Source organism: Salmo salar, chromosome 18 (genome assembly GCF_965601325.2).
Source record: "Salmo salar chromosome 18, fSalSal1, whole genome shotgun sequence".
NCBI lineage: Eukaryota > Metazoa > Chordata > Actinopteri > Salmoniformes > Salmonidae > Salmo > Salmo salar.
In genome coordinates this window covers 23,747,881-23,775,681 of record NC_138308.1, presented here as the reverse complement: position 1 = coordinate 23,775,681, position 27,801 = coordinate 23,747,881, and the positions used below count along the sequence as shown (strand labels likewise).

Sequence of the window (27,801 nt, the reverse complement as noted above, 5' to 3'; positions counted from 1 at the left end):
ACAGAGCTCCTGTAACGGCCGTCGTATGAAGTGGACCAAGGCGCAGCGGGTTGAGTGCTCATTTTAACATTTATTAGAACACTTAAATGACAAAACAAGAAAACGAACGAACGCACAGTATTGCATGCTAAACACAGCAGTGCAAAAACAACTTCCCACAAAACCCATTACAAAACACCCCTCTATATAGGACCTTCAATCAGAGGCAACGAGGAACAGCTGCCTCCAATTGAAGGTCCATCCAATAACCCTAAACATAGAACTAAAAAGACTAGACCAGAACATAGAAATATACTAACATAGAACATAACCAAAAACCCCGGAACAATCTAAACAAACACCCCTCTACCTAAACACATAGCCCAACAAACCCCGAAACACTCTAAACAAATACCCCCTGCCACGTCCTGACCAAACTACAATAACAAATAACCCCTTATACTGGTCAGGACGTGACAGCTCCAGAGTTCCTCTGTGGAGATGGGAGAACCTTCCAGAAGGACAACCATCTCTGCAACACTCCACCAATCAGGGCTTTATGGTAAAGTGTCCAGACGGAAGCCACTCCTCAGTAAAAGGTACATAACAGCCCAGTTGGAATTTGCCAAAAGGCACCTAAAGGACTCTCAGACCATGAGATCCAAGACTCTCTGGTCTGATGAAACCAAGATTGAACTCTTTGGCCTAAATGCCAAGTGTTAAGTCTGGAGAAAATATTGCACCAGTACAGAGAAGTACAGAGAGATCCTTATTTCTGGATAGGGCTATGCTCAGAGTATCCTGCCTTGGCAAATTGCGCTGTTAAGACACTGATGCCCTTTGAAACCACGAACCTATGTGAGAGTGGATTCTCGGCCCTCATTAGCATGAAAACTAAATACAGGCACAGACTGTGTGTGAAAAATGATTTAAGACTGAGACTCTCTCCAATACAACCCAACATTGCAGAGTTATGTGCATGCTTTCAAGCACACCCTTCTCATTAACCTGTGGTGAGTTATTCACAATTTTCGATGAACAAATAAAGTTTTATATGTAAGATGGCTAAATAAAGAGCAAAATTATTGATTATTATTATATTATTATTTGTGTCCTGGTCCTATAAGAGCTCTTTGTCACTTCCCATGAGCCAGGTTGTGACAAAAACTCACATTCATTCTTATGTTTAATAAATGCATCATATAGTGTGTGGCAGGCTTACAATGATGGCAAAAAACAAAATTTGAGAGTGCGCTGACCCTGGTGCTAGAGGGGGTACACAGCCTGAGGATGAATGTTTGAAGGGGTACGGAACTATAAAAGGTTTTTTGGAGCCACTGCTTTAAGCAAACCATACAATTAAATTTTTTATTTATGGATATCCAGGGGCACAATCCAACACTTAGACATAATTTACAAACAAAGCATTTGTGTTTAGTGAGTCCGCCAAAAAACTACTTAAGTAATACTTTAAAGTATTTTTACTTAATTACTTTACACCACTGGTCCTGAGCGATCCAGAAATCTGGCAGTGGCTTCTGATTAAATTCAATTTTCACAGAACCGCTTGTTGCAATTTCGATGAGGCTCTTGTTCAGATATCGGTAAGTGGACTGGAGGCAGGGCATGAAAGGGATAACGAATCCAGTTGTTTGTGTCATCCGTTTCGGGAAAGCACCTGGGTAATTGTGCACCCAAATCACTCAGGTGCTTCGCTATATCACGTTTGACATTGTTCATAAGCTTTAGTTGATTTGCACACATAAAAATCAAACAATGATGGAAAGACCTGTGTGTTGTCCTTGTTAATGCAGACAGAGAAGAGCTCCAACTTTTCTTAATCATAGCCTCAATTTTGTCCCGCTCATTGAATATAGTTGCAGAGAGTCCCTGTAATCCTAGATTCAGATCATTCAGACAACAAAAAACATCACCCAGACAGGCCAGTACCTGCGCTGTAATCCTAGATTCAGATCATTCAGCTCCACTATGTTTCCCTGTCATGGCTTTTGCACGATTCAGTACAGATACCAACACATCTTGAACACCAAAGTCCATTTGATGTCACAAAGCTGTCCAATAATTAAAAAATATCCTCTCCTGTTGTCCTGGTTTCCAGTGGTTTGCAGAAAAGGATGTCTTCCTTAATTGACCTCCCATAAACTTAACAGACATATACCAGAAGCTGTGCCAGGCCCGCCACGTCTGTTGACAAATCCAGCTGTAACACATAGAATTCACTGGCTTGTATGCGACGCAGTAAGTGTTTCAAAACATCTCCTGCCATGTCACTGATGCGTCGTGAAACAGTGTTGTTTGATGAAGGCATTGCCAGTATAGTTTTTTTGTCCTTTTCCCCCAGCATTGCCCCAGCCATATCCGCGGCAGCAGGAAGAATGAAGTCCTCCACAATAGTATTGCGCTTGCCTGTCCTAGCCACTCGGTAGCTCACCATATAAGACGCTTCTAGCCCCTTCTTATTAATGGTATCTGTTGCTTTTACATGTCTTACTACTTGAAAGTTGGCTCAATTCTCGCAATAAAACATCCCGTGGCTTATTTTTCAAAATGGCATGTTTTGTTTCTGAATGCCTGCTGAAGAGTGAAGGTTTCATCGAGTTGTGAGGTAGTACTTTTGCACTTATAACACACTGTGGCTGAGGAAAGGCACTCCTCCCAATATAAGTGAACCCCAAATCAATGTAGTTCTCATCATATTTGCGCCTCTTCAATGGTCCAACCTCCCTGTCTGTTGTTCAGTGCTTTCCCAGGTAAGGGGGCAGTAGCTCTTCGGCTGCATCAGATTCACAACTGTCAGAGTCCATGCTAGCTGGGTTAACAACACATGTAGAATTAGCATTGGATGTGCTCGTGGAAGCAGAACAACTTGTGTCGTCGACAGGTGCAGGTGTAGTACTGCTGGTAGTACTGCTGGTAGTAGCAGTACTACCAGTAGAGCTGGTATGTGTTTCTATGGACGTGGGCCTTACTTTCTTTAACCATTCATCAATTTTCGAGCAAACGGAATGAGCAGCAGCTACTTTTGGCTACATAAGGACCATTAGTGGAATTCCCGCGAGAGAGTAACGGTTAATGTGATTGGATGTTAATTATTTGACTAGGCTACCTGTATTTGACATTGTGTTGTTATTTCGCAGAACACACGATTATTTAATTTAATTTTGGCAGTGATACGAGGCTACTCATAAATGGACTGTTTGAAAATGTGAAGAAATGTATTTTAGGAATACCTGACTTAAAGGATCCAACACTTTTACTCAAAATCTACTCAAATACCAAAATCTAACTGCCTGTAGCTCAGGACCTGAAGCAAGGATATGCATATTCTTGATTCCATTTGAAAGGAAACACTTTGAAGTTTGTGGAAATTGGAAATTAATGTAGGAGAATATAACACATTAGATCTGGTAAAAGATAATACAAATAAAAAAAACATGCATTTATTTTAAACTTTTTTTGTACCATCATCTTTGAAATGCAAGAGAAAGGCCATCATTTTCCAGTCGAGGTGCAATTCAGAGTTTGGCCACTAGATGGCAGCAGTGTATGTGCAAAGTATTAGACTGATCCAATGAACCATTGCATATCTGTTCAAAATGTTGCATCAAGACTGCCCAAACATGCCTTATTGGTTAATTTATACATTTTGAAGTTCATAATTGTGCACTCTCCTCAAACTATTGCATGGTATTCTTTCACTGTAATAGCTACTGTAAATTGGACAGTGCAGTTAGATTTAACAAGAATTTAAGCTTTCTGTCCATATCAGATATGTCTATGTCATGGGATTTTTTTGTTACTTATCACATTAGCCTATGTTAGCTCAACTGTCTGACGGGGACACACCGATCCCATAGAGGTTTTAACATAAGGAATGTGAAATGTAATATATACTTTTACTTTTGATACTTAAGTATATAACAATTACATTTACTTTTGATACTTAAAGTATATTTAAAACCAAATACTTTTAGACTTTGACTCAAGTATTATTTTACTGTGTGACTTTCCCTTTTACTTGAGTCATTTTCTATTACGGTATCTTTACTTTTACTCAAGTATGACAACTGGGTAGTTTTTCCATCTCTGCTCAGGACCTCTGGCTGGGGCGAAGGTTCCCCTTCAAAAAGGACAACGACCCTAAGCACACAGCTAAGACAACACAGGAGTGGCTTCAGGACAAGTCTCTGAATGTCCTTGAGTGGCCCAGCCAGACCCCGGACTTGAACCTGATCGAACATCTCTGGAGAGACCTGAAAATAGCTGTGCAGCAACACTCCCCATCCAACCTGACAGAGCTTGAAAAGATCTGCAGATAAGAATGGAAGAAACTCCCCAAATACAGGTGTGCCACACTTGTAGCGTGATACCCAAGAAGACTTGAGGCTGTAATCGCTGCCAAAGGTGCTTCAACAAAGTACTGAGTAAAAGGTCTGAATACTTCTGTAAATGAGATTGTTCAGTGTTTTATTTGTTATGAATTTGCCAAAAATTCTAAAATCCTGTTTTATGCTTTGTCATTAAGCGGTATAGTATGTAGATTGATGAGGGAAAAAAAACAATTGAATCCATTTTAGAATAAGGCTGTAAGTCAAGGGGTCCGAATGCACTGTATACATTACAAATAAAACACACTATAATAAAACACATAATACACAATATTAAACATATTTAAGAGGTTAACGCCATCTATCATAAAAGCCTGGGTTCTGTCGCTAAGATAATTCTGAAACCACACAGGCATCAGTGCCAAGACTTAACAGACAGCTTACTCAATAAGATTGAATGATCAACTGCATCAAACGTTTTTGACAAATCTAAAAATATGGCAGCACAATTCATCTTAGCATCCAAAGCATTGACAATATCATTTCAACAGATGTGGTTGCAGTAGTAGTACTTATGACTCATACTGTGGTACTCTATAGTTCATTTTGTTGGCTTGACAGGTGCTAGACCCGGGTTTGAGTCCCGGTCGGATTCATTGATTGGAGACAGCTTGTGTCAATTAAATAACTTTTCTAAGTATTTTCTACAGGCAGCAAACCTAGTGGATAATGCTGGAAATACCAGGTAAAAAAAGAAAAGAAAATGGCCCTAGTGATAATGACTTTGGAGATAATAAGTGCTTTCCCATCTGTGTACACACAGAGGACACCATAGGATAATTGATGTGATTAGGGAAAGAAGCCGCAGATAGCTCTTGGGATTTAATTCCCAGGTCTGGACACTGTCCCCTCCAGCAGTGCAGACCTTAGGAATGTTATCCTGGACTCTAATAAGGCAAGGGGGTGTGACAGCAACCAGGTCCTAGCAGTGATTTAACAGGAGCATCTGCACTCACCTATCCATGTGTAACCGATGTGAAATGGCTAGTAGTTAGCGGTGGTGCGTGCTAATAGCGTTTCAATCAGTGACGTCACTCGCTCTGAGACTTGAAGTAGGGTTTCCCCTTGTGTTGCAAGGGCCGCGGCTTTTGTGGCGCGATGGGTAACGATGCTTCGTGGGGTGTCAGTTGTTGATGTGTGCAAGGGTCCCTGGTTCGAGCCCGGGGCGGGGCGAAGAGAGGGACGGAACCTACACTGTTACACATGCACACAATATTGTATTTCTGATGATACCAAACACAATCTTTCATTCACCAACACAGACAGAGGCCTCCTCCCTTCCAATCAATCTGGAGCCAGGCCAGTGTTCTGATATGGCCCCGTGTATCTACAGCTGACCACACACATACTTTCTCTTCCTTCCTCACACATAAACAGGACATGGCATCTCTCACATCCATTGTAGCTTTTATAAACCATCATAGACTACAGTACTTCCTATTGGATATTTTAGTGAAGATGGCCTACAAAACACCCAGCTGAAAATGTAGGGATCATAGCTGAGGGCTTTAAAAATGTAGTTGATGAGAAGGGAAAAAAACAACATCACTCAGGTGGGTAGCAATGACATTTAGACTTTATTTCTATAGAAAACATAAATTTCACACTTCCAAAAATATTCCTGCATATTTGAAAGGACTTACAAACCACACAATGGGTGAATCTTGTCAGCTATAAATACCATGTTTCTTCCTTGAGGCCCCCAGATAGTATTACATAAAGAAACAGGCCTCACAATACTTTTCAGTGGGGAAAACACCAGAAATGATTTGTCTTGCCTTCTAAAAAACACCACAACTTTTTGGGGATTGGCCCACATCGATAAACTTTAAGGTTGCATGAATCTGAGTGAATTTTCCAAGATTTTAAAGACACCATGTCCAATGTTTCTCCCTCCCTCTTTTCCATCACACGAGTGGGGAAGCGCAGCTCATCTGTATGGCCAAAGAATCAAATGTTCTGTTTAAAATGTGAGTATTCAAATCCAAAGTCAGTTAAATACCAAACCAGAACTTAAAAAACAATAAACAAATGATACCCCAGCTATAAACAGTTAAAGGTCAGATAAGATTGTCTGTGCTGTACGTGGGAGTGTATGTCTGTGTGGTGTGTGTTTTTGAGAGAGATATGTTAGTATAAACTGGAGTGACATCAGTGTTGAAATAAGAGATGGAGTGAACACTTGACCTGAATTGAGAAAACAGTCCATGGCATACTATGGACATGCACTTAGAGAGGAGATATTATTTACATTAGAACAGAGCAAGATGCAGAACCTGTGCTCTGAAATGACCATTTTTGCTGTGTACAGAGCCCGTAAAGAGTGCAAACAAAGACATAAGGGTGAACACACAACGTGTTCGTTTGAGACATATCAAAGAGCCTTGAGAGCACCATGTCAGTCAGAACACCACTAATACTGTCCAACCTGAAAGCCCCAAAACATCCTGGGCTCAGAGAGGTACAGAGCGGGGGTAAGGAACGGATGACGTGAAGGAGGGAGGAAGAGGAGGAGAAGGAGGGATGCCAATGGCCCCCTTTTCATGGCCTGTCATCCACAGCAGTGTTCTCAGGCCCTGGGGTTGAAGAGGAAGCAAGGGGTAGAGGAGGAGAGTGATAGAGGAGGAGAGGGGTAGAGGAAGAGGGGCGTGGAAGGGAAAAGCCTTCCTCCTTCATCATGCAGTCTCATTCAGGCCACAGGGTCGCCGGAACTCCTGCCCTCTTTCATGGATCCATTTGTTTGATACTGAGGGTGACAAGGAGGACAGAGAAAGACGTTAGCTACTGTACCATTGCCTAGTCTGGTAAAAAATCTACAGTACTCTAGTCTGCAATACTGTGTACAAAACACTAGGAAAATCTGCTCTTTCCATGACATAGACTGACCAGGTGAATCCAGGCGAAAGCTATGATCCCTTATTGATGTCACTTAAATCCACTTCAATCAGTGTAGATGAAGGGGAGGAGACAGTTTAAAGAAGGATTTTTAAGCCTTGAGACTGTTGAGACATGGATTGTGTATGTGTGCCATCCAGAGGCTGAATGGGCAAGACAAAATATTTAAGTGCCTTTGAACTGGGTATGGTAGTATTTGCCAAGAACTGCAACATTGCTGGGTTTTTCAATCTCAACAGTTTTTCGTGTGTATTAAGAATGGTTCACCACCCAAAGGACATCCAGCCAACTTTACACAACTGTGGGAAACATTGGGATCAACATGGGCCAGCATCCCAGTGGAACGCTTTCGAGACCTTATAGTGTCCATGCCCCGACGATTTGAGGCTGTTCTGAGGGCAAGTCAATATTAGGAAGGTGTTCTTAATGTTTTGTACACTCAGTTTATATCAGAGATAACTTGGTGAAGACCACAACAATGATCACTTGAGAAAAGTAAAGGAATGACCGTAGCGGGAGTTATAACTATAGAATTAGGAATTACAATACTAGTAATAATGGTAATTTAATAGGATGTCTATTTATTTATTTTATCTTTTATTTCACCTTTATTTAACCAGGTAGGAAAGTTGAGAACAAGTTCTCATTTACAATTGCGACCTGGCCAAGAAAAAAGCAAAGCAGTTCGACACATACAACAACACAGAGTTACACATGGAGTAAAACAAACATACAGTCAATACAGTAGAAAAATAAGTCTATATACAATGTGAGCAAATAAGGTGAGATAAGAAAGGTAAAGACAAAAAAGGCCATGGTGGCAAAGTAAATACAATATAGTAAGTAAAACACTGGAATGGTAGATTTGTAGAGGAAGAAAGTGCAAAGTAGAAATAGAAATAATGGCATGCAAAGGAGCGAAATAAATAAATAAATACAGTAGGGGAAGAGGTAGTTGTTTGGGCTAAATTATAGATGGGCTATGTACAGGTGCAGTGATCTGTGAGCTGCTCTGACAGCTGGTGCTTAAAGCTAGTGAGGGGGATAAGTGTTTCCAGTTTCAGAGATTTTTGTAGTTCGTTCCAGTCATTGGCAGCAGAGAACTGGAAGGAAAGGCAGCCAAAGGAGGAATTGGCTTTGGGGGTGACCAGAGAGATATACCTGCTGGAGCGCGTGCTACAGGTGGGTGCTGCTATGGTGACCAGTGAGCTGAGATAAGGGGGGACTTTACCTAGCAGGGTCTTGTAGATGACCTGGAGCCAGTGGGTTTGGCGACGAGTATGAAGCGAGGGCCAGCCAACGAGAGAGTACAGGTCGCAGTGGTGGGTAGTATATGGGGCTTTGGTGACAAAACGGATGGCACTGTGATAGACTGCATCCAGTTTATTGAGTAGGGTATTGGAGGCTATTTTGTAAATGACATCGCCGAAGTCGAGGATCGGTAGGATGGTCAGTTTTATGAGGGTATGTTTGGCAGCATGAGTGAAGGATGCTTTGTTATGCGAAATAGGAAGCCAATTCTAGATTTAACTTTGGATTGGAGATGTTTGATGGTCTATGGTTATAACAGTGTCATAGACATTTACAGAGCTAAATTTAGGTAGTTTCAACACACAAACTCACCCCACTTGTTGCCCACCAATACTGGGCAGGCTGCGTGCCTTGTACTGTAGTCTCCCTCCCCACTGGGAAACAGGTTGTACCAGAACACTGCAGTCCCCTGTAATACATCACACACAGTAGAGACAGGTTACAGGGAACTATGTACCTACAGTCATACACATACTGTAGGCTGCAAATACACATGCTCATTGCTCACAAGCATTTAGTCACCTTTTTGGGCCATACTGCAGCACCCACATCTGGGAATACTGTAGCACCTCCTGCAGCTACGTCACTCATCTAGAACCAAGAAAACAGGAACTAGTCATCAACTATTATCACTTTGGACTCTTCAAGAGACCAAAAAAAAAAGTATTTATTTTAGGGCAGGGGGCATAGAAGGAAGCAGTCCCATGAATATAGAGCACTCACATAGAAAAGCCAGGTGGCTATGCGGTTTCCAGTGCCCAGCTCTTTGAAGGCATCAGGCTCATCTTTCTGTAGAGCGAGAAAAACAAGTTATCATGACATCACGTGATCATTATGAGCAGAAATGCCACATCCTAAATGTCACGGTTGCCCATTCGATTGTGTTGTTTACATAAAAGACTAACAACACCAAGTTATTTTAATTTTGGAATTCTGTTCCAAAGTAATCCCACGCATAATAGAGAGATATATAATTTGACTAAAACATAATCATTTCAAACCTTGCTAACATTTGTGTACAATCACATACAGTATATCTGTTTGGGCTTCTTGCGGTCAATTTGCAGTCTACAAATTATTAGTAATCATGGTCCGGCCCCCTGTCCATCTGCTCAAGAAAAAAATTGTCTAGCTGCTGAATCTAGTTGATGATCCCTGCTATATGCAATCCAAAAACGTGTTACAGCAATAATGTGTGCAGTCATTAAATCAAGGCTGCAGGGCAATACTAACCCGTCCAAAGTCAAAGTGGGGCTCATACTGCCCACCCACACCATAGTTTGCAACCTGCAAAGCAACAGTGAGATCATTAATATTGGAAATGTAACTGTCAACCATCTCAAACAACGACACACACACACACAAACACACACACACACTTTACCTGCAACTCTTCTGCAGTGTCCATCTCCAGTCCTGTGAGGTCCTCAATCCGCTGGTTTATCTGGTCAATCATTGGGTGTTCATACGCTGTCAGCCATGCACTAGGACAGGGGAAGGACACAGGGGTGCAGGGATAACAGGTCAAATACAGGGGGGGGTGGTAGAGTCACTATAGTACAGTAGTTATTACAGATGAACAGTCTAGGAGAGGGAGAACAGACAAAGCATGCTGCAAGCTACTGCTGAAGATGAAATATATAAACTGCAGTAGGTTCATGTGTTACGTGCAGATGATACATGAGAAGTGGGAGGAGCGTTGAGACAGGAAGAGGAAGGACTTTAAAAAGCGTCCCGACAGAGTCTCCAATCAGCTCAGCGTACATTGGTCAGAGTGAAGTTTAGGAGTAACTAAATAAAGTTGTGTGTATTTTTTATGTACTTTTCAATAATGTAGGTTGAAGCTCTGAGTTTGCAGTCATCGCGTGACTTGGGAAAGTTCTGGAGGTCACAAGGGCTTTGGTGGTTGATGAGTTTACTTTAGGGGCCCAGAGGGGAGATTTTTTTGAATGCTTTTAGTGAACACTACCAGCCTTTCACCATCCACCCTGGCCCAGTGGTCTAAACCACCCCCTCCAACAGGGAGCATTCCATTCTCACTGGGAGTCATGGCTTCGTTCACATTTCATATAAAGACGTCACAATAACTTCTGTCATTTCATGGACCTCAAGATTATTTTGTAGTCGTTTTTCTGGGTCATGCACCACGAGGCACAGTGTGAAAATAAAAAAAAGTGTCAAACCACAGAAAATAGCATTAAAATGGTAGATTCTCTGCTTAATAGATTTGCCATACACTGCATAAAGTGAGAGTTGTAGCAGTTGTGGCCGTAATGATTTCACGGCGAGAGGGCTAAAGTTTGAGGTCCATTCAAGTTCAGCCATCTGCTCTACACACACCATCCCTTTTTATTGGATACATTGTTGAATCTCTCAGCCAATAAGATGACTCCTCTTTCCCAGTGCAATATACTGTGTGTATTACTTAATACTGAAATTCCTTGTAAGGTTAGCCAAATTCAAAACAAAGATGTGTGTGTGATTTATTAGAAGTTGCTGTTGGGGAAGTGAAGACAGTAAAACATAAATTGGACATGATAGAGTGCTGGTTAGGTCAAAAAGTCTCTCTTCCTTCAAATTCTCTCCCCTGCTGTGATTACTCTCCCACTTTAACCTTGTTGTCAGTTTAAATGAGGTTCACGCTCAGTTCAGTTAACCCTTCACCATACACACAGTTGCACATACTTCAACACGAAGACACAGACCCAGACACACAGGCAGACAGACACACACACACACACACACACACACACACACACACACACACACACACACACACACCACACACACACACATCTACACTTGCATGCAGACACACGTGCACACCCTAGCAAATACACACTCCAATATACACAGTAATAAGCAGGGGCAGTAAAACCAAAGTGATGTGGAGTGGTATGGGGGTGGTATGGGTGTGGTATGGGGGTGGTATGGGTGTGGTATGGGTGTGGCATGAGCATTTCTATTTTTAAGAAGATGAAAGTTATTAAAGTAACTATGACTAAAGATTGGCATGTTCCCCTACAATCAGCAGTCTGACCATAGATTGGGGTTGTCTGGTGTATTAGATGTACACAAGTGGGCACTCACTATTCATCAAAATCATGAACAGAGAGAGACAGAGAGAGAAAGAGAAAGAGAAAGAGAGAGAGAGAGAGAGAGAGAGAGAGAGAGAGAGAGAGAGAGAGAGAGAGTGTGTGGATGTGCGTTCGTTCATGTGCACAAACTTGAGGTGTAATTGGCCCTGTCTGCACAGCAGCACAGAGGAGGAGAGAAGCCAGAATGACCTCATTCATCTGATTGTAAGAGAGCAGCATAGATTCATTGCAGAAAAAATGGGTGAGGTGGCCCTACTGACCCAAAGACCTGCCAAAACCTGGATAGCACATACTGGGAATGCAGGGCAGGTCAGGGTGGTATGGGATGGGAGACCAGAGGGGATGGGCGGGTCTCTGGAGACCCAAATGTACTATGACCTTTTACCCCTTACCTCTTGGAGACTCTGTACATGGCCGTGGTGAGTTTCCCAGTTAGGGGGTCATGTACTGTGGCTGCCATAGCTAGTTGCCCGGGCACAAGAAAAAACAGACAGAGAGAGAGAGAGAGAGAGAGAGAGAGAGAGAGGTAACACACCAAAACGATAGATGAAGTAGAGGGAAACAGGAAGTGAAAGAAACAGAGAGAGGAGAGAGAGAAGCAGATTCGGTCACAAGCGGTTAATGTTATTCCAGCAATATGCCAGGGGTTGTTTCAGGGCCAGTCCTTTAACCCAAGGGTAGTATAACTTAATGGTTTATTCTCTAGTTTAGGAGAATGCTAAACTAGTGCTTACATTAGCGATGAAAGGAACAGAGGATTTGTGAGAAGTACTGCTCCTGACACACCCTTAGTTGGCCAAAAGCAACTACACCTTTTCTCCTCCCACTCCACTGGGTTCACATCCTAGAGAACTCCTGAGCAGAAACACATTTTCACCACAGACAGGACCATACGATCATCTCTCCTTATTCAGTAGCTTATACTCTGAACTTCTAGAACACCCCTGGACTATTTTAGAATCTGATTTATGGTTAGACTAAGAAAATTAATCAGAGAGAGAGTGAAGGAGGGTTCAGTAAAAGTATGGTTCTGTGCTTCTGCAGAGGAGTCTTCCAGCGTTGGAGGGAGGGAGGAATACGGTCTGGACTCAGAGGCATAGGCCAGTGGCAGGTGTAAGAGGAGGGGTTTGAGCTGGGGTGCGAATGAGGAGAGGGGTTATGGGTGCTCCCCCCACCCCCACCCCACCGCCTGCACCTGGCTACGCCTTACCTCTTGCTGATCCTGTAGGGGGCAGTCTCGAGCACACCAGTGATGGGGTTGGAGATGGTGGCCCGGCGGAGCTATAAGGCAGGGAGAGGGGGTTTAGAGGGTACCCTGACACCATCTTCATCACCAACCTCCACCCCTCAGACCCTGTTTTGGGTGGGCTAACAGGGCTCAACCTACCTCCACTTCCATGGCTCTTTGATATACACGCCTCACCACACACACTAAAAGCTTGCTGTTTCCTCTGGGAATACGTCCTGTCTAACCATTTATAGCAATAGGCCTTTGTCTGAAAAACACTTTTTTTCATGTACTTGGGCAACTACTATTAGATCAACATCAAGTTCAAAGACCTCTACTAATAGTCTGAATTTGTGTCTAGATATCAGTAAGTCAACACTCATTGAATTGATCAATACATACTGTCATCCCACTGGGCAAAAACTGGTTGAATCAATGTTGTTTCCATGTCTGACTGATTGGATTTGAAAAAGTATTTTAACCTAAATCCAATGACATGGTGACATGTTTTGTTGAATCCATGTTAGTTGACAACTCAACCAAATGTAAATCAAAACTAGACATTGAAATTATGTCTGTGCCCAGTGGGAAGAGTGTTTATTTTTAGCATGAACATTTCCTATTCATTCTGTCTACTAGTGGCCTTGACTCTGCAGACACAGCTGCAGCTGGTCAGACAGTTACTAGTATGAGCCTCTCTGATTACCACAGAGCATATCCACAGCAAATCCACTTCTGTAGGACCATGAAACCCTTCCGTCAGACACATCTGTGTGGCCATGACACCCTTCTGAACCCTTATTATCTCAATATAGCACACACACACACTGACAGAGAGTTGAACTCACTCTGGGCTTGGCCAGCTCTTTGACCTTCTCGATCTCGCCGTGAGAGATGATGTCATGGTAGCGGACTATGTAGGGCCGGTCCCACTCATCCTCCTGCTTCACCGGGCTCAGGAGGTACTTGGGGTGACCGTGGTTGTCAAAGTAACGACAGAAAAGCCGTCTCTGTCTGCGGGGGGTCTACAAGGCAGAGATGGGGCGGGTGGAGGGAGGTAAGAAGACAGATTGACACGTACAGACGTAGGATCTTAATTTGAGCCAGTTGCTATAGCAGGAAAATAATCCTGCAGTAACAGGAAATATTCATTATTATGTTGATTATAATGAATGGACATTTTTGTAGGGGTTGATACATTTTTCGCGCGTGTGTGTGTGTGTGTGAGGAATTCCTCCTCACCAGCTTGATGCCCTCCCCTCGACACAGCATCTCATACATCTTCCTCTCTGGGACAGGCTCCCTAAAGCGCTTCTTCTTCTTGGAGGAATCACTCGTCAGTCTCTTCCTTTGCTCCTTGCCCTCCTCCCGGGCCTTCTGGGCCTCCTGGGCCTGGGCCTTCCTCTGATTTATCAGTTGAAACTCAAAGTACTTCAGGTTGCCGTTGGCACGCTGGTGTTCCGGGTCTGGAGTGAGGAGAGAGAGGGGACAGTGAGATGGAATACTGATGCTCATATAGTAAACAAACAAGGAAGATTCATTTAGAATTTTCATCTGGATCTATCTGAATCACTAACTTCAGACCCTACTGCCACTTGGGACATTTCATGAGTAATCCTCTATACCAGTTTATGCTGGGCATACAGGACAGCAGCTGTTGTTCAATGATTCACCTGGAGGGCATCATATTCCCTCAGCACTCATTAACATTCACAGTGTTACACTACCAGTTAACATTCAAGTATACCCATCCCATAAGTTAGCTCTTTTAGTGTGCTCTCCTTTAACTCTGTCAGTGTGTCCTTCAAATCCTCGCTCCCGGTGTGACTAGTTTAACTCCTTTCATTCTGAGCCGCATTAGGGTAACTCACCCAGCATGAGTAGCCTCTTGGTGAGCTCCAGGGCCCTGCCTAGATCCCCCTGCTGGTAAATAGCATAGCTGAGGTAGTCCAACACGGTGACCTTGTCCACGGTAGACTCCTCTCCTTCGTCCAGCTGCTTCAGGGCCTGTTCCATCCATAGCTCAGTGTGGTAGTAGTCCACCTCGCTGTAGGCAATTTTCCCCAGCTCAAAGCAGTCCTCCACTGTCATAGGGCTCTTGTGCGTCACCCCTGTGGATGAGTCAGTGTTTACAAACTTACAAATGATGAAAGGCCTGAGGTTCTCTCTCTAGCGCTCCCTAACACTTTACCTGGCAGGTCTCCTGTAGAGATGGTGTTGGTGTCCAGTCTGTAGGTGTCCTGCAGTCTGAGCAGGGCCTTGGCTGCTCCTGTCTGGTCCTCGTCGGTAGGGAAGTGTTGCCTCTGGAGGGTCAGGTTAGAGATGAAGCCTGAGAGAAGGACAGAGATCCTCATTAGTGAGGATGCTCACTGTGAGCATCTAAAAGACAAACAAACATTGCAGCAAATATTTTATGTAAAAAATAACTAGTATCTGTCATTGCTGCTTTGTGACTACTTTTCAACTTCCTTTTCATCTCTTCTAATGTGAACTTCATAGTGTCATCATATCTAACCGTCCTTGGTGTCCTTCAGCACCAGGCTCTCCAGGTCTCCCCATTCTGTGTTCAGCCTCTTCATCAGTTTGAAGGCGTTGACCGGGTTTCCCAGGAAGCCCTCGGGGTCCTGCATGGCTATGGCTGATAACACATCCAGCTTCTCTGCCCACCTAAGAGAGGGATGGGAGAAGAGACACAATTCAGCTACTCTGTGTGTGTGTGTGCGTGCGTTTGCGAGTGTGCGTGTGGACACTTACTGTTTAACCTGCTTCAGCTTGTTCTCCTCTGCCGTGATGTAATTCTTCAGTGAAGTGACTAAGTCTTTCTCTGTGTACAACAGATCTGTCATGTGACCTAAGGGAGGATAATACACACATTATCAAACTTTATTTTAAGTTTAGTTAAACCAATAATACACATGATAAGGAATACACTGTGTACTATATCTTTCAACTTCCGTGTAGATGAGAAAAAATAAGAACCCGTACTTCCGGGTAGAAACGTGTACTTCCGGGTAGAAACGTGTACTTCCGGGTAGATAAAATGCACAGTATGTGCTTGACAGACAGGCTTTGAGTGCAGACCCAACACCTGTCTCACAACCATATGACTATGTATCTCATAGGGAAGGGAGGAGTCTCACCGATGGATGTGTAAAAGTCACTGTGGGCTGAAAGAGTGTGAAACAGGCAGCTCAACACCAGTAAATACCACCAACACTGTCGCTCCATCCTGGACATACTGGGAGAGAGAAAGACAGAGAGATAGAGAGAGAGAGAGGGGGTGGCAATGAGAGGAAAAGAGAAGAGGCCAGAATGAGGAGGAGTGAAAGAAGGACAATGAATGCATGTTGTTTGCTCACTCGATCACTGTCAGCTAATGTACTAGAAATAGTCATAATCAACAGAGGCTTTCCATTTTGACAGAATGGTCCAATGATCTACAGGAGAGAATTTCCTGATGAACAATATCATTTCTCTGATACATCTGAAACGTATAGCATCATAGTCCACTCATCTTTTCCCCCCCAGAGTTTAGACTATCCTGACACACAGGTCAGAAAACACATACAATTAGCTATACCTGTGCTGCCTCTCAAATATTTAAAATAGAAGTGGGAATAGACATTCCTTGACGGCAGGACAAACCCTAACCCTGGCTGTCTGCAGGCTGACACAGCAAGGCCTCAAACCTCAACCCACAAAGAGTGGTTTTGTCAGTGTGAGGCCGTGGAAGGATAAGCCATAGGGAAATAACAAACAGAAAAGAGAGAGAAAGGGAGTGTTAGCGAGTGAGTGTGTGGGTGGGTGTGTGCATGCATGCACATGTGTTAGTGTGTTTCAAAGAGAGTAGTCCTCTAAAACAGTATTACATTAAAGGACTTCCTCTCTGCCTCACCCACCACACTGAGATGAATATAACCCCTTGGATGTGGCCATAGAGTGCCTAGTTTGGCACATGAGTTCTGGAGTTGGCACTGTCATGACTTTTGCCTGGCTGCCCCTATCTAGACATGCCTTAGCCCTGCGGGAGTGGTACTGTGCTCTTCCTACCCCCATAGCGAGCCTCCACTAGTCGTCCCGTGTGTGTGTGTGTGTGTGTGTGTGTGTGTGTGTGTGTGTGTGTGTGTGTGTGTGTGTGTGTGTGTGTGTCAGGGAAGTAGCGTGGGCCTTGTTTGAACAAACATGCCTGTCTATATTGCCCTCAGGGATGGACATGGAGGGGGACGGATGGGCCAGAAAGGGGAGGAGGGGACTTCACACATAGACATTACCTCTATTCCACAAACACACATCCCTATTAGCCTAGGGTCTTTAAAACACATAGACATTACCTCTATTCCACAAACACACATCCCTATTAGCCTAGGGTCTTTAAAACACATAGACATTACCTCTATTCCACAAACACACATCCCTATTAGCCTAGGGTCTTTAAAACACACAGACATTACCTCTATTCCACGAAAACACATCCCTATTAGCCTAGGGTCTTTAAAACACACAGACAATACCTCATCAATAGAGACAAGTCCACATTGCGGGAAACTTTAACACGAAGTTCCGTGAATGCTACAGTACTATCCAGCAGATTTATTTATTTATCAACCAAAAAATCCCCCCTCTACACATTAGCTTATCTAGCATACCTACTACTCATTAAGCATGTAAGAACGAATGGCAACATTGGACAAAGACTGCAGTATAACCTCCCTGTGTTAACAGTAGCTGATCTGGCTGAAAGCAGTAGCACTCTTTGTCCTGTAGCTGACACACACCCAATTCATCCTAGCATAACAGTTTATATTGTTTAAATACTGCAGTCAAAACATAACTCAAAACAGGTACATACATCTAAATCCTAGCTGCACTGATACGGAAATACCAATCTGGCAACCCCGCAGATAGTTTGGAAGACACTTGACACAGGACTGACGATCACTAACATCTAAAACGTACAAGCTGGTAACACACATCTGCATTCTACTGTGCACATGAGATGAAAGGTGAGGAAGTAGGAAGGACCCAAAAAATAAGGTCACAAGTACAATTTCTAATATTTGGATATCTATAATTATGGCATATAGGATTACCTTTACGCATAACTCACCATGATATGAATAAGGAGGTCAAAGAGAGACAGGATTGAAAGCAGCGCCAGGTATGAAGTGCGTATAAAAAAAATACTAACCCACTGCCAATGTAAAGGTCATTGCACATACCTTCCCCCCTCTGGCACCAACTCAGCCAACAGAGACTCTATCTACTGAGGGTTTAGGCAATGGACAGGCTTAGGCAAGTCCTCATTTTCTTAAACAGAGTGAGGATTTGATTGAAAACAAAGGAAACATACAGGTGATATTTCTATGAAGGTCAACAGGGAGTGGAAAGAGCCAGAAGCCAAGAACTATAAGAGAAAAACAGTATGCACACGTCAAATGCTTTATACGTTCACGTGTTAAATTCTATTTATCACAGTGAGACACAGAGTTGTCTTACACAGTACTACACCACTTACAGTAATGTTTCTCACTGGTGCTCAAATGACAGTCACACTTCACTTATGCTGCCAATCTGCTATAAAACTCATAAGAATATCAACCGTATTGCAGAGTGGCAGTAGTGACAGTGTCACTGTTATGATAATGGCCTCAAAGTGTTATGTCAGAGCATGTAAAGTGATACTGTTAATTACCAAGCCTTTAAGAGAGCCACTAACCTCAAATGGCTGCTCTACAGACACCCATACGTAACTGGGTTTCAACTAGCAGTAACCAGTCCCAGGAGAAATCACTTCGCCCGTGTCGAAAACAGATGAACCACTTAACAAAATGAGTCTGCGTTCTTCCCCTGAGGTTTAACCTCCTTGGGCCAATAATCCGTTAGTACTTGTCATATACCTGTAGTGCCTACTTGTTTCAAACAAGCCTGAGGTTAGTGTTATCCAGTGCTACTGTAGAGTTAAGTCCTTTTACGTCAACTCTCTCATTACTCTGTGTTACCTGGGAAACACACACACCTCAACGAGGTTCAATCACTCATTCACAGTTTGAGGTTTATGTCCAAGCTACACTTACAGAAGTCAGTCATTACCCTCCAATTACTAACGCATGGCAAATAGAGGGCAAGTCAGTTGGAAAATGAAATATTGACAAGGGATGGACAAGGGATGGACAAGGGACTGGCAAAGCAGCTGGTGGTTGTATTAGGTGATAGAGGTATTGTGCCAGTGCCACAGACAGAATATCACTTGTGAGTGAAAAAACCTTCCCGATCTGTCAAACCCATTGTTTTTAGTTTTAGATCATTAGCCTCACATTGTTACAGTTTCACCATTTGTGAAGTGAAGTTGTAATATAACTAATGACTTTATTAAATTGGCTTTAAAAGGGAGTTATAGGGGCTGTTTGTGTATTTCAAAGGCTGGATGAAACACACACAGTCATGACTAAGCTTTGGATGACCAGACTAAGTGTCAACATCCTACACTATTAGAATTACACCTTCCTGTGTCTGACCAAAGTGGCTGTATGCCCCCCCCCCCCCCCCCCCCCCCCCACACACACACACACACACACACACACACACACACACACACACACACACACACACACACACACACACACCCTTATTCTATGATGTTGAATTCAGACTACTGTTTGAGCTTTGTTTCACCTTCAACTGGAATATCTTATAAGCACAGGGGGTGGCAGGTAGCCTAGTGGTTAGAGCGTTGGGCCAGTAACTGAAAGGTTGCTGGATTGAATCCCAGAGCTGACAAGGTAAAAATCTGTTGTTCTGCCCCTGAACAAGGCAGTTAACCCACTGTTCCCCAGTAGGCCATCATTGTAAATAAGAATTTGTTCTTAACTGACTTGCCTAGTTAAATAAAAATCTCCTGATATGATAGATGCTAACTGCTCTGTTATAACCACAAAGACAAAAAAAGGTTCCAGGTAGAACTCTTTTGGGTTCCATGTAGAACCCTCTCTGGAAATCACTGGAAGCAAAAAGGGTTCTTCAAAGGGTTATTCTATGGGGACAGCCGAAGAACCCATTTAGGTTCTAGATAGCACCTATTTTTCTAAGAGTGTAGGCCATGGAGAAATTTCAGACTGCATGACTTGGCACTTGAAATGTAGATATGAAGGCTCCATTCCTGTGGTTTTCAGGGAGAGTCGTGGAGCACCCGTCTGTACAGATATTCTGTAAAACCTGCAATATCCTAGACATACAAAAGCACTGATATTATAGAAGAGAAGTATTAACCTTGCAAGTCATTTAATAAAGGTCTTATCTTTACAATTTGATACAACATAAACCATACAATGCAGGGGGACAACTTTCACTGGGGACAGGGGGGACGGGGATGGGGGGGGACATGCCCCCCCTCACATTCTGAAATTGCATTTTTTATCATTGGGATGTGATACAAAACGAGGCAACGGTGGGACCATGCAACGGTGGGACCATGCAACGGTGGGACCATGCGGACGTCTCCGAGTGGTCGGGTAGGCTGTTTGGAGTGTTATATCCGACTGGATCAAAAAAAAAATTATAGGAATAATAATAATTATGTCCCCCCACTTCTAAAACCAAAGTTGCGCCCCTGATAGAATGACCCCACACTATAGGTGGAAAGATAATGCAGAATATGATCAACACCGACCAAACCGACCACTTATCATGGAGATTTTGCTGATATCGTTCATTACAATAAATAACCTATAGGGCGCTACTAGAGAAATGTGAAGTTTGAAATTAAATATGTAATATAATATGGGTGATTGTTAATAGGACAATTGATAGCTACAACCTTCAAAGTAATAGTAGTAGTTTTAACGGTAATATAAAAAAAACTGTGGTGCACATTAATGTTATAAACTTATCATTCAATTTATCGTTTTCCTCAGTCGTAACTCTTTACCAGTGGCCATGGTTTTCACAAAAAGACCCCATTAGATTAAGTGTGCCATACAAGGGCACCAACACACAAACCATCTCAATTTGGTTGAGGTCGGGGGTTTGTGGAGGCCAGGTCATCTAATGCAGCACTCCATCACTCTCCTTGGTAAAATAGCCCTTACACAGCCTGGAGGTGTGTTGGGTCATTGTCCTGTTGAAAAACAAATTATAGTCCCACTAAGCCCAAACCAGATGGGATGGCGTATCGCTGCAGAATGCTGTGGTAGCCATAATGGTTAAGTGTGCCTTGAATTCTAAACAAATCACAGATAGTGTCACCAGCAAAGCACCCCCACACCATAACACCTCCTCCATGCTTTATGGTGGGAAATACACATGCGGAGATCAGCCGTTCACCCACACCGCGTCTCACAAAGACATGGCAGCTGGAACCAAAAGTCTCCAATTTGGAGTCCAGACCAAAGAACAAGTTTCCACTGGTCTAATGTCCATTGCTCATGTTTCTTGGCCCAAGCAAGTCTCTTCTTATTGGTGTCCTTTAGTAGTGGTTTCTTTGCAGCAATTCAACCATGAAGGCCTGATTCACACAGTCTCCTCTGAACAGTTGATGTTGAGATGTGTCTGTTACCTGAACTCTGAAGCATTTATTTGGGCTGCAATTTCTGAGGCTGGTAACTCTAATGAAATTATTCTCTGCAGCAGAGGTAACTCTGGGTCTTCGTTTCGTGTGGCGGTCCTCATGAGAGCCAGTTTTATCATAGCGCTTGATGGTTTTTGCAACTGCACTTGAAGAAACTTTAAAAGTTCTTGAAATGTTCCGTATTGACTGATCTTCATGTCTTAAAGTAATGATGAACTGTTGTTTCTCTTTGCTTATTTGAGCAGTTCTTGCCATAATATGGACTTGGTCTTTTACCAAATAGGGCTATCTTCTGTATACCCCCCTTCCTCCCTTCCTTGTCACAACACAACTGACTGGCTCAAACGCATTAAGGAAAGACATTCCACAAATTAACTTTTAAGAAGGCACACCTGTTAATTGAAATGCATTCCAAGTGACTACCTCATGAAGCTGGTTGAGGGAATGCCAAGAGCGTGTAAAGCTGTCATCAAGGCAAAGGGTGGCTATTTGAAGAATCTCAAATATAATTTGATCTGTTGAACACTTTTTTGGTTACCACATTATTCCATATGTGTTATTTCATAGTTTTGATGTCTTCACTATTATTCTACAATGTATAAAATAGTAAAAATAAAGAAAAACCCTTGAATGAGTAGGTGTTCTAAAACGTTTGACGGTAGTGCAGTTATGAGTGAAAGTTCCAGAATCAGTCAGAGAAAACGTGGAGAGCACTGCCACGTCTTCGCCCCTCCCCGCAAGGACGTTTCTCGGGATGTGAGTTTGTGAATGATGTGATTGCTCTACTACCTGCAATCGGGAAGAAACTGGGTATTGAGACAACTTGTTAATTCATTAAGTAACTCAAAGTTAGCCCCTTCATTCAAAAAATACAATTTGCCTTTGTAGGTCAGTAAACACACGTTAATTTTGTAACGTGTGCATAAATGACTTGCCGCTTTGTAACAATCCCTAACAACGATGTAACAGCCACGGTTGTCGATTTCGTTTAGTGTCAGGTTTATTCATTTTAGCCAAGGAAGGCTTGTAACATTTCCGTTTGAAAGCCTGATAATGCCATGGCATATTCATAACTATGTCAATTTTAAAATATAGCCTAATATAGCAATATCTGGAACGTTTTCATAGCATTCTAGTCTATTGAGACAGAGAGATTTCGCAGGCACAGTCATGTGTAAATAAACTCATACCCACGTTGCATCGGAATTTTACGCAGTGGATGGGTTTGGAATAGGATGCCTGGCGCTAGGTTTTGTGCGTAAAGTAGGCTACAAATAAATACATGACAAGACGAGTTTGATTGATAGAATAGAGACAATAGACTAACTAAAAGCAATTGATATCACATATTGGACATGCAACGTGCTTGTAGAGAAAGTTATTGATCTATTAATAATACAGGTCTCATCCGATATGGTAATCAAACTTAACACTAGGCTAGGTTTAGACAAACAGATAATTGTCAACATGCAAACAAACATGAATTATTACCGAAATGATAAGAGAGACTTGTCTTGGAACAGTGGTACAAAAACACTCCGGTGGCCAAAATATATTCCCGGCAGCCGCTCGCAAGCTCTCCAAAGGTGTCCCTGCTCGTTGCTTTGGTACCGTTTATGACAGCCCCAACCTCCAGTCGCTCTTATCCTCAGCGTGTCATCGGTCCTCGGCTCGCCATCTGGCGGCAGGTTCTATCCTCGGAAACTGCTACGTGCAGAGTCGCACACACGCACTCAACCCAAGTTTGGTGCTGGGGAATTTCAGGGGAGAATTTTTGAGCATGCGTCCACACCAATTCTGAAGTGTTCCCTTACTTCCCTGTCATTATTGGGATATAACAATTAGCATGGACGTTTTGCTCTAGACACGTGATAAAATGATGTTACTCCTAAATATGATGAAGAATGAGTCTGTTAGGCATTCCAGAATGCACTACTGTTTACAGTGTGCATTGTGGAGGACCACTGGTGTTTGGTTTATGCCCACATCTGAACACTTTTACATTCAATTAGCCTAGACCCAAGCCCTACTAACAAAATGTTTTTGTCCTTTTATGTTGGTTGATTCTTACTTTGACAGTTTGCCCCTAGAAATGTAATATGTGTATGCAAATAATTTAAGCAATGTAATCCATTATAGGCCCTTAGCCTAAAGGCCAGGCTGCAATAGTCACACCAAACTTAATTTTTCTATTTGGATTTTACTGTAAGTTTCATGGCTATTTCTTTAACAGGCACAGGTACTAAGAACTCTACAGTCTCTATAGACACCAATTTCACCCCAGTAGTAGGAGGCGGGGTCATTTATCATGTGGTCCTTCCACATTCCAGAAGATTCGCGATCTGCTTCCCAGTTTTTCTAGAAGGAAGCTGGCTGGAGAGAGCTGCATGGGAGGAGCTTGGTGTGTGTGTTTGTGTGTGTGTGTGTGTGTGTGTGTGTGTGTGTGTGTGTGTGTGTGTGTGTGGTGGGGGGGGGGGGGGGGGGGGGGGGGGCATACAGCCACATTCAGTCACATTCAAATGGTATAATCCACTGTTAGCCCTGTGTGCAGAAACAACCGTCTATTAATTTGGAAGAAAGTACCTTTCTGCATGGTACGGTCAGTGTGAACAAACTCTTGTATGTGTGTCCACAGTTGTATTGGGAAAAAAACAACTCAATACCCATTCTCCTTTATCCTTGCAGTGACCTGTTCACAGTTTTTAAAACACACTATTGTACCAATTTATGTAGGTTACTTCCTCCATTTCCTCTGCCTTTCTTTACTCTCCCTTTCTTTAAACGATATGGCAATAACACCCAACTTTGCCCTTTCAACTGGAATTTATGACCATGTGTTTTATGCTTTCTTCTAAGCATAACTGTTCAGTCGTTTTATGTTCAGTGATAGGAGAAACAGGGAAATATGTTTATTATTCGTAGCTCGACCAGGTCCCAGACAAAATATTAGAGCTGAACAAGTTTATAACCAAGCTTTGAATACACAGATGGCCTCTGTATAAGCTGGTATCAGCACTGATGCAAATACATTCACTTCCTCTCCCCTTATCCACTGTAATGCTGCAACATCAGCGCTCCAGTGCTCTGGAAAAACATCATCCCTCAAATAACCCTTAATAATAAAACACAGTCCTAGACCTAGGGCAACAATGATAAAGAAAACCAAACAGCTTAAAGTTATTAAGACCATCAAGGTCATACAACTCTCCCAATGAGTCTTTAATAACGGCATTATTTGAATCACAGTGGGCTCTGTCCATAGTCCACCTCCCTCTCCATGAATTATGCACAGAAACTGCACTGCGCAAACCACATAACTTCACAGGCGGATGTCGTCCAGTGAGGTAAGTCTTCGTCCGAACAGCTGCTCCTCGTAGGTCAACAGCTGCCGCAGGAAGTTCACGTTGGGCGCCGTGCACGCTCTCCTCTCCTTCAGCCAGCGGATGGCGTGCAGCAGTGTCCAGCGCTGGTGCTGCATTAGGAAGGCTAGCGTTAGCGCCGAGCTACGGCTCCGCCCCATGCTGCAGTGCACCAGCACCCTACCCCTAACCTCGCTGCTCAGGGCCCCAGCGATGAACCTCGCCGCCTGGGGCAGCGCCTCCACCAAATCCTGCTGGGCGTCATCGCTCAGCCGCAGCCTCAGGTAGCTGAGGGTGCTGGGAAATGCATCAGGGCATTCAGCCGTAGCGTTGACCACATGGGTGATGTTAAGGTTCTCAAGGATGTGGTAATCAGAGGCCTGGGCAGCTGAGCCCTGGTAGAGCTCCCCCTCCAGGATCTCAGAGGGGTAGATGGTGAGGGCGTACCTGTCGGGCTCTAGAAGAGCCATGCGGGAGGTGCAGAGGAAGGGGTAGAGGGTGTGGAAGGCGGCAAAGCCCCCTAGGAGGATGACAGGGTCCATGCCCAGGTCACTGAGCTGGAAGAAGCAGCGCTGGAGGAACGGGGAGGCTGCCCTGGCCTCCACACTGCCCACTGATACACACACAGACAGACATAAAACAACCACACAGTGAAGGTTAGAAGGGTGCTTTTGTGTTGCTGAGGTTGTACAGTGTCTGTGTTGATTGTGTCTAATGCTCCCTATGTTGTAGCAAAGGAGTGTGCAGTGTATTACCTGGGCTGTGGCCCTCCTCAGCGTACAGCAATATGATAGAGAACTCCTGGAGCTGGACACAGCTGATCAGACAGCCCAGATCTGGGTGGATCACTGTCACACTAGCCCTGGCTGTAACCAGATGACTCTGCTTGTACCTGACAACCAATGAACACACACATATCAACATAATGCTTTTACAGTAAGTATTTGTATGTATTATGAATCCCCATTAGTTCCTGCCAAGGCAGCAGCTACTCTTCCTGGGGTCCAGCAAAATGAAGGCAGTTATACAATTTTAACAGATTTCACAACACATTAAGTCTGTGCCCTCAGGCCCCTACACTACTTCCACGTATCTACAACAAGTCTGTGAGGTGTAGTGATCAAGTGGCTACATTGGGCGTGCATGTTTGTGTTCTGAAGGTGTGTTGTGTGAGTGCTCCCACCTCTCTGCACTGCGACAGTCCAGGATGAGGATGTAATTCGGATCATGTAGAGCGGGATGTCCAGCCTCTGCGTTCAACAGGTTATATACCTGCTGGGGGGTGATGTAGCCTCGCTGCACACTCACCCTCTCTGGGAAGGCAGGAATTAACACCTCCTGCACCTCAGGCTCACACACTACTGGACAACAGTATGCACACACACATGTACCTGCGCTCACACACACACACATCAGAGAAAATCATACACACAGAGCCGAAATGCATATTGGAAACAATGTTCAACTGGCGACTGGGTTCAGCTTGCAGGCACCCGGCCCACCACAAGGAGTCGCTAGAGTGTGATGATGATGAGCCAAGTAAAGCCCCATCGGCCAAACCCTCCCCTCGCCCGGACAATTGTGCGCCGTCCTATGGGACCCCCGGCCACGGCCGGTCGTGGCACAGCCCGGGAATGAACCCAGGTCTGTAATAACGCATCTAGCATTGCGATGCAGTGCTTTAGACCGCTGCACCACTCGGGAGGCCCAGATTGTGGTCCTTTGATCATAAATCCCCTCATGATAACTCCAGTCACAACTTTAAATCCACATTTATACTTAATCTTATATCCACTTGATCTAATATGGGCTGATAACCTACCTTGGGTCTGTCTCTGCACTGGAGTCAGTGTGTGACATTGGGATGATTTGATAGTACCATTGACCTTCCTGTAGGGGGTGTTGTTTTTTGGTTGCAAGGCGTTGCTGCGTTTTCTGGATGGTTCTATACGACAGTTAGTCACTCTGAGACAAATACACAAAGACAGAGCTGCATTACCCAGCGTTAACAAAGGACATTAGATGTATTATTTATTCAGCAATATATTTGACCAACAGAATTATATTCTTCAGGGATGCATGCACGGCAACTGACACTACTGACACAAGCTGAGATGCCTATAGCTAGCAGTTAGACCTTACACTCACCTGGACACCACTATGCCCATGTTGTTTCCCAGTGCCAGACATTTGGGAGGCGCAGCTGCTGCCCCCTATGTTCCCTTATCAGGGAGATATCCTTCCATAGTGAGAATAGTCAAAATTTCTGGCAAATTCTTGACCAGCCAACCAAATATATGGTTAAATGTCTGTCAAATTGCCACAAAACTGGTTTGCTTGGCTCCGGTGTAAAATAGTTGTTTTCCTTGCCTTTTTTCTTGGTCACTCTCACACCTCCTTGTCAGGGCCTTATTTTAGCGGGTTGCCTTGACGACTTAGCAGTGATAAGTGCTCTAGAATGCCACATGGGTGCTGGCTGTGACAGGTGAGGGAGGAGAGTGATAGAAAGAAGAGAACGGCCTTGGGTCTCACTCTACCATATAGTCAGACCATGAACACCACCCCAAATCAGGTTTTCCTCATGGACCCCTGTTGTATGACTCCATCCCTCCCAAATCAAATGATTCTATCAATAATTATTCTATATTATTCTACAATCGACAGATCCATTAAACACCTCCAACATGTTCAACAGATATTTCAATTGTTGATCTTTTTATGAATACCTATGGCAGTCATAGACACTGAAATATATTAGGCGTATAAGCTTATATGATTATACAATACAACACAACCACACAATGGTGAGGACATCAGCTTGATTAATTATTTTAATAAGTCGAACTGTTGATGTTACTGATAAAGTATCAACCAATCTTGATGAATCCGTCTCTCCAGGTTCCATCAAAGTACTGTATCTCCACTGTGTTGTGTGCTAGTTTGATCAGGCATGTTGCTA

At 43.6% G+C, this 27,801-nt stretch overlaps 2 protein-coding genes across 4 annotated transcripts; both read right to left on the bottom strand.

The window, feature by feature from the left end:
- Positions 1-5,946: 5,946 nt before the first annotated feature.
- Positions 5,947-23,148, bottom strand: LOC106577060 (prolyl 4-hydroxylase subunit alpha-1). Of its 3 annotated transcripts, none has more exons than XM_014154771.3 (15): positions 22,975-23,148; positions 16,061-16,158; positions 15,675-15,771; positions 15,436-15,587; positions 15,112-15,249; positions 14,792-15,031; positions 14,163-14,386; positions 13,769-13,945; positions 12,903-12,973; positions 9,979-10,078; positions 9,828-9,881; positions 9,318-9,383; positions 9,117-9,185; positions 8,907-9,003; positions 5,947-7,134 (listed from the first exon to the last, which is right to left on the bottom strand). In XM_014154771.3, exons 2-15 carry the CDS (start codon positions 16,155-16,157, stop codon positions 7,064-7,066), a joined length of 1,653 nt encoding a protein of 550 aa, XP_014010246.1. In that variant the 5' UTR covers position 16,158; positions 22,975-23,148; the 3' UTR covers positions 5,947-7,063. The 3 variants fall into 3 exon arrangements, with proteins under 3 accessions (XP_014010246.1, XP_045556846.1, XP_045556845.1); XM_045700890.2 differs by lacking the exon at positions 22,975-23,148 and adding an exon at positions 18,637-18,811; XM_045700889.2 differs by lacking the exon at positions 22,975-23,148 and adding an exon at positions 18,028-18,049.
- Positions 23,149-24,802: 1,654 nt separating this feature from the next.
- On the bottom strand, positions 24,803-27,010 carry LOC106577078 (serine/threonine/tyrosine-interacting-like protein 1). Its single transcript, XM_014154804.3, has 5 exons — positions 26,991-27,010; positions 26,665-26,807; positions 26,026-26,200; positions 25,598-25,734; positions 24,803-25,455 (listed from the first exon to the last, which is right to left on the bottom strand). Exons 1-5 carry the CDS (start codon positions 27,008-27,010, stop codon positions 24,803-24,805), a joined length of 1,128 nt encoding a protein of 375 aa, XP_014010279.3.
- Between the last annotated feature and the right edge of the window lie 791 nt (positions 27,011-27,801).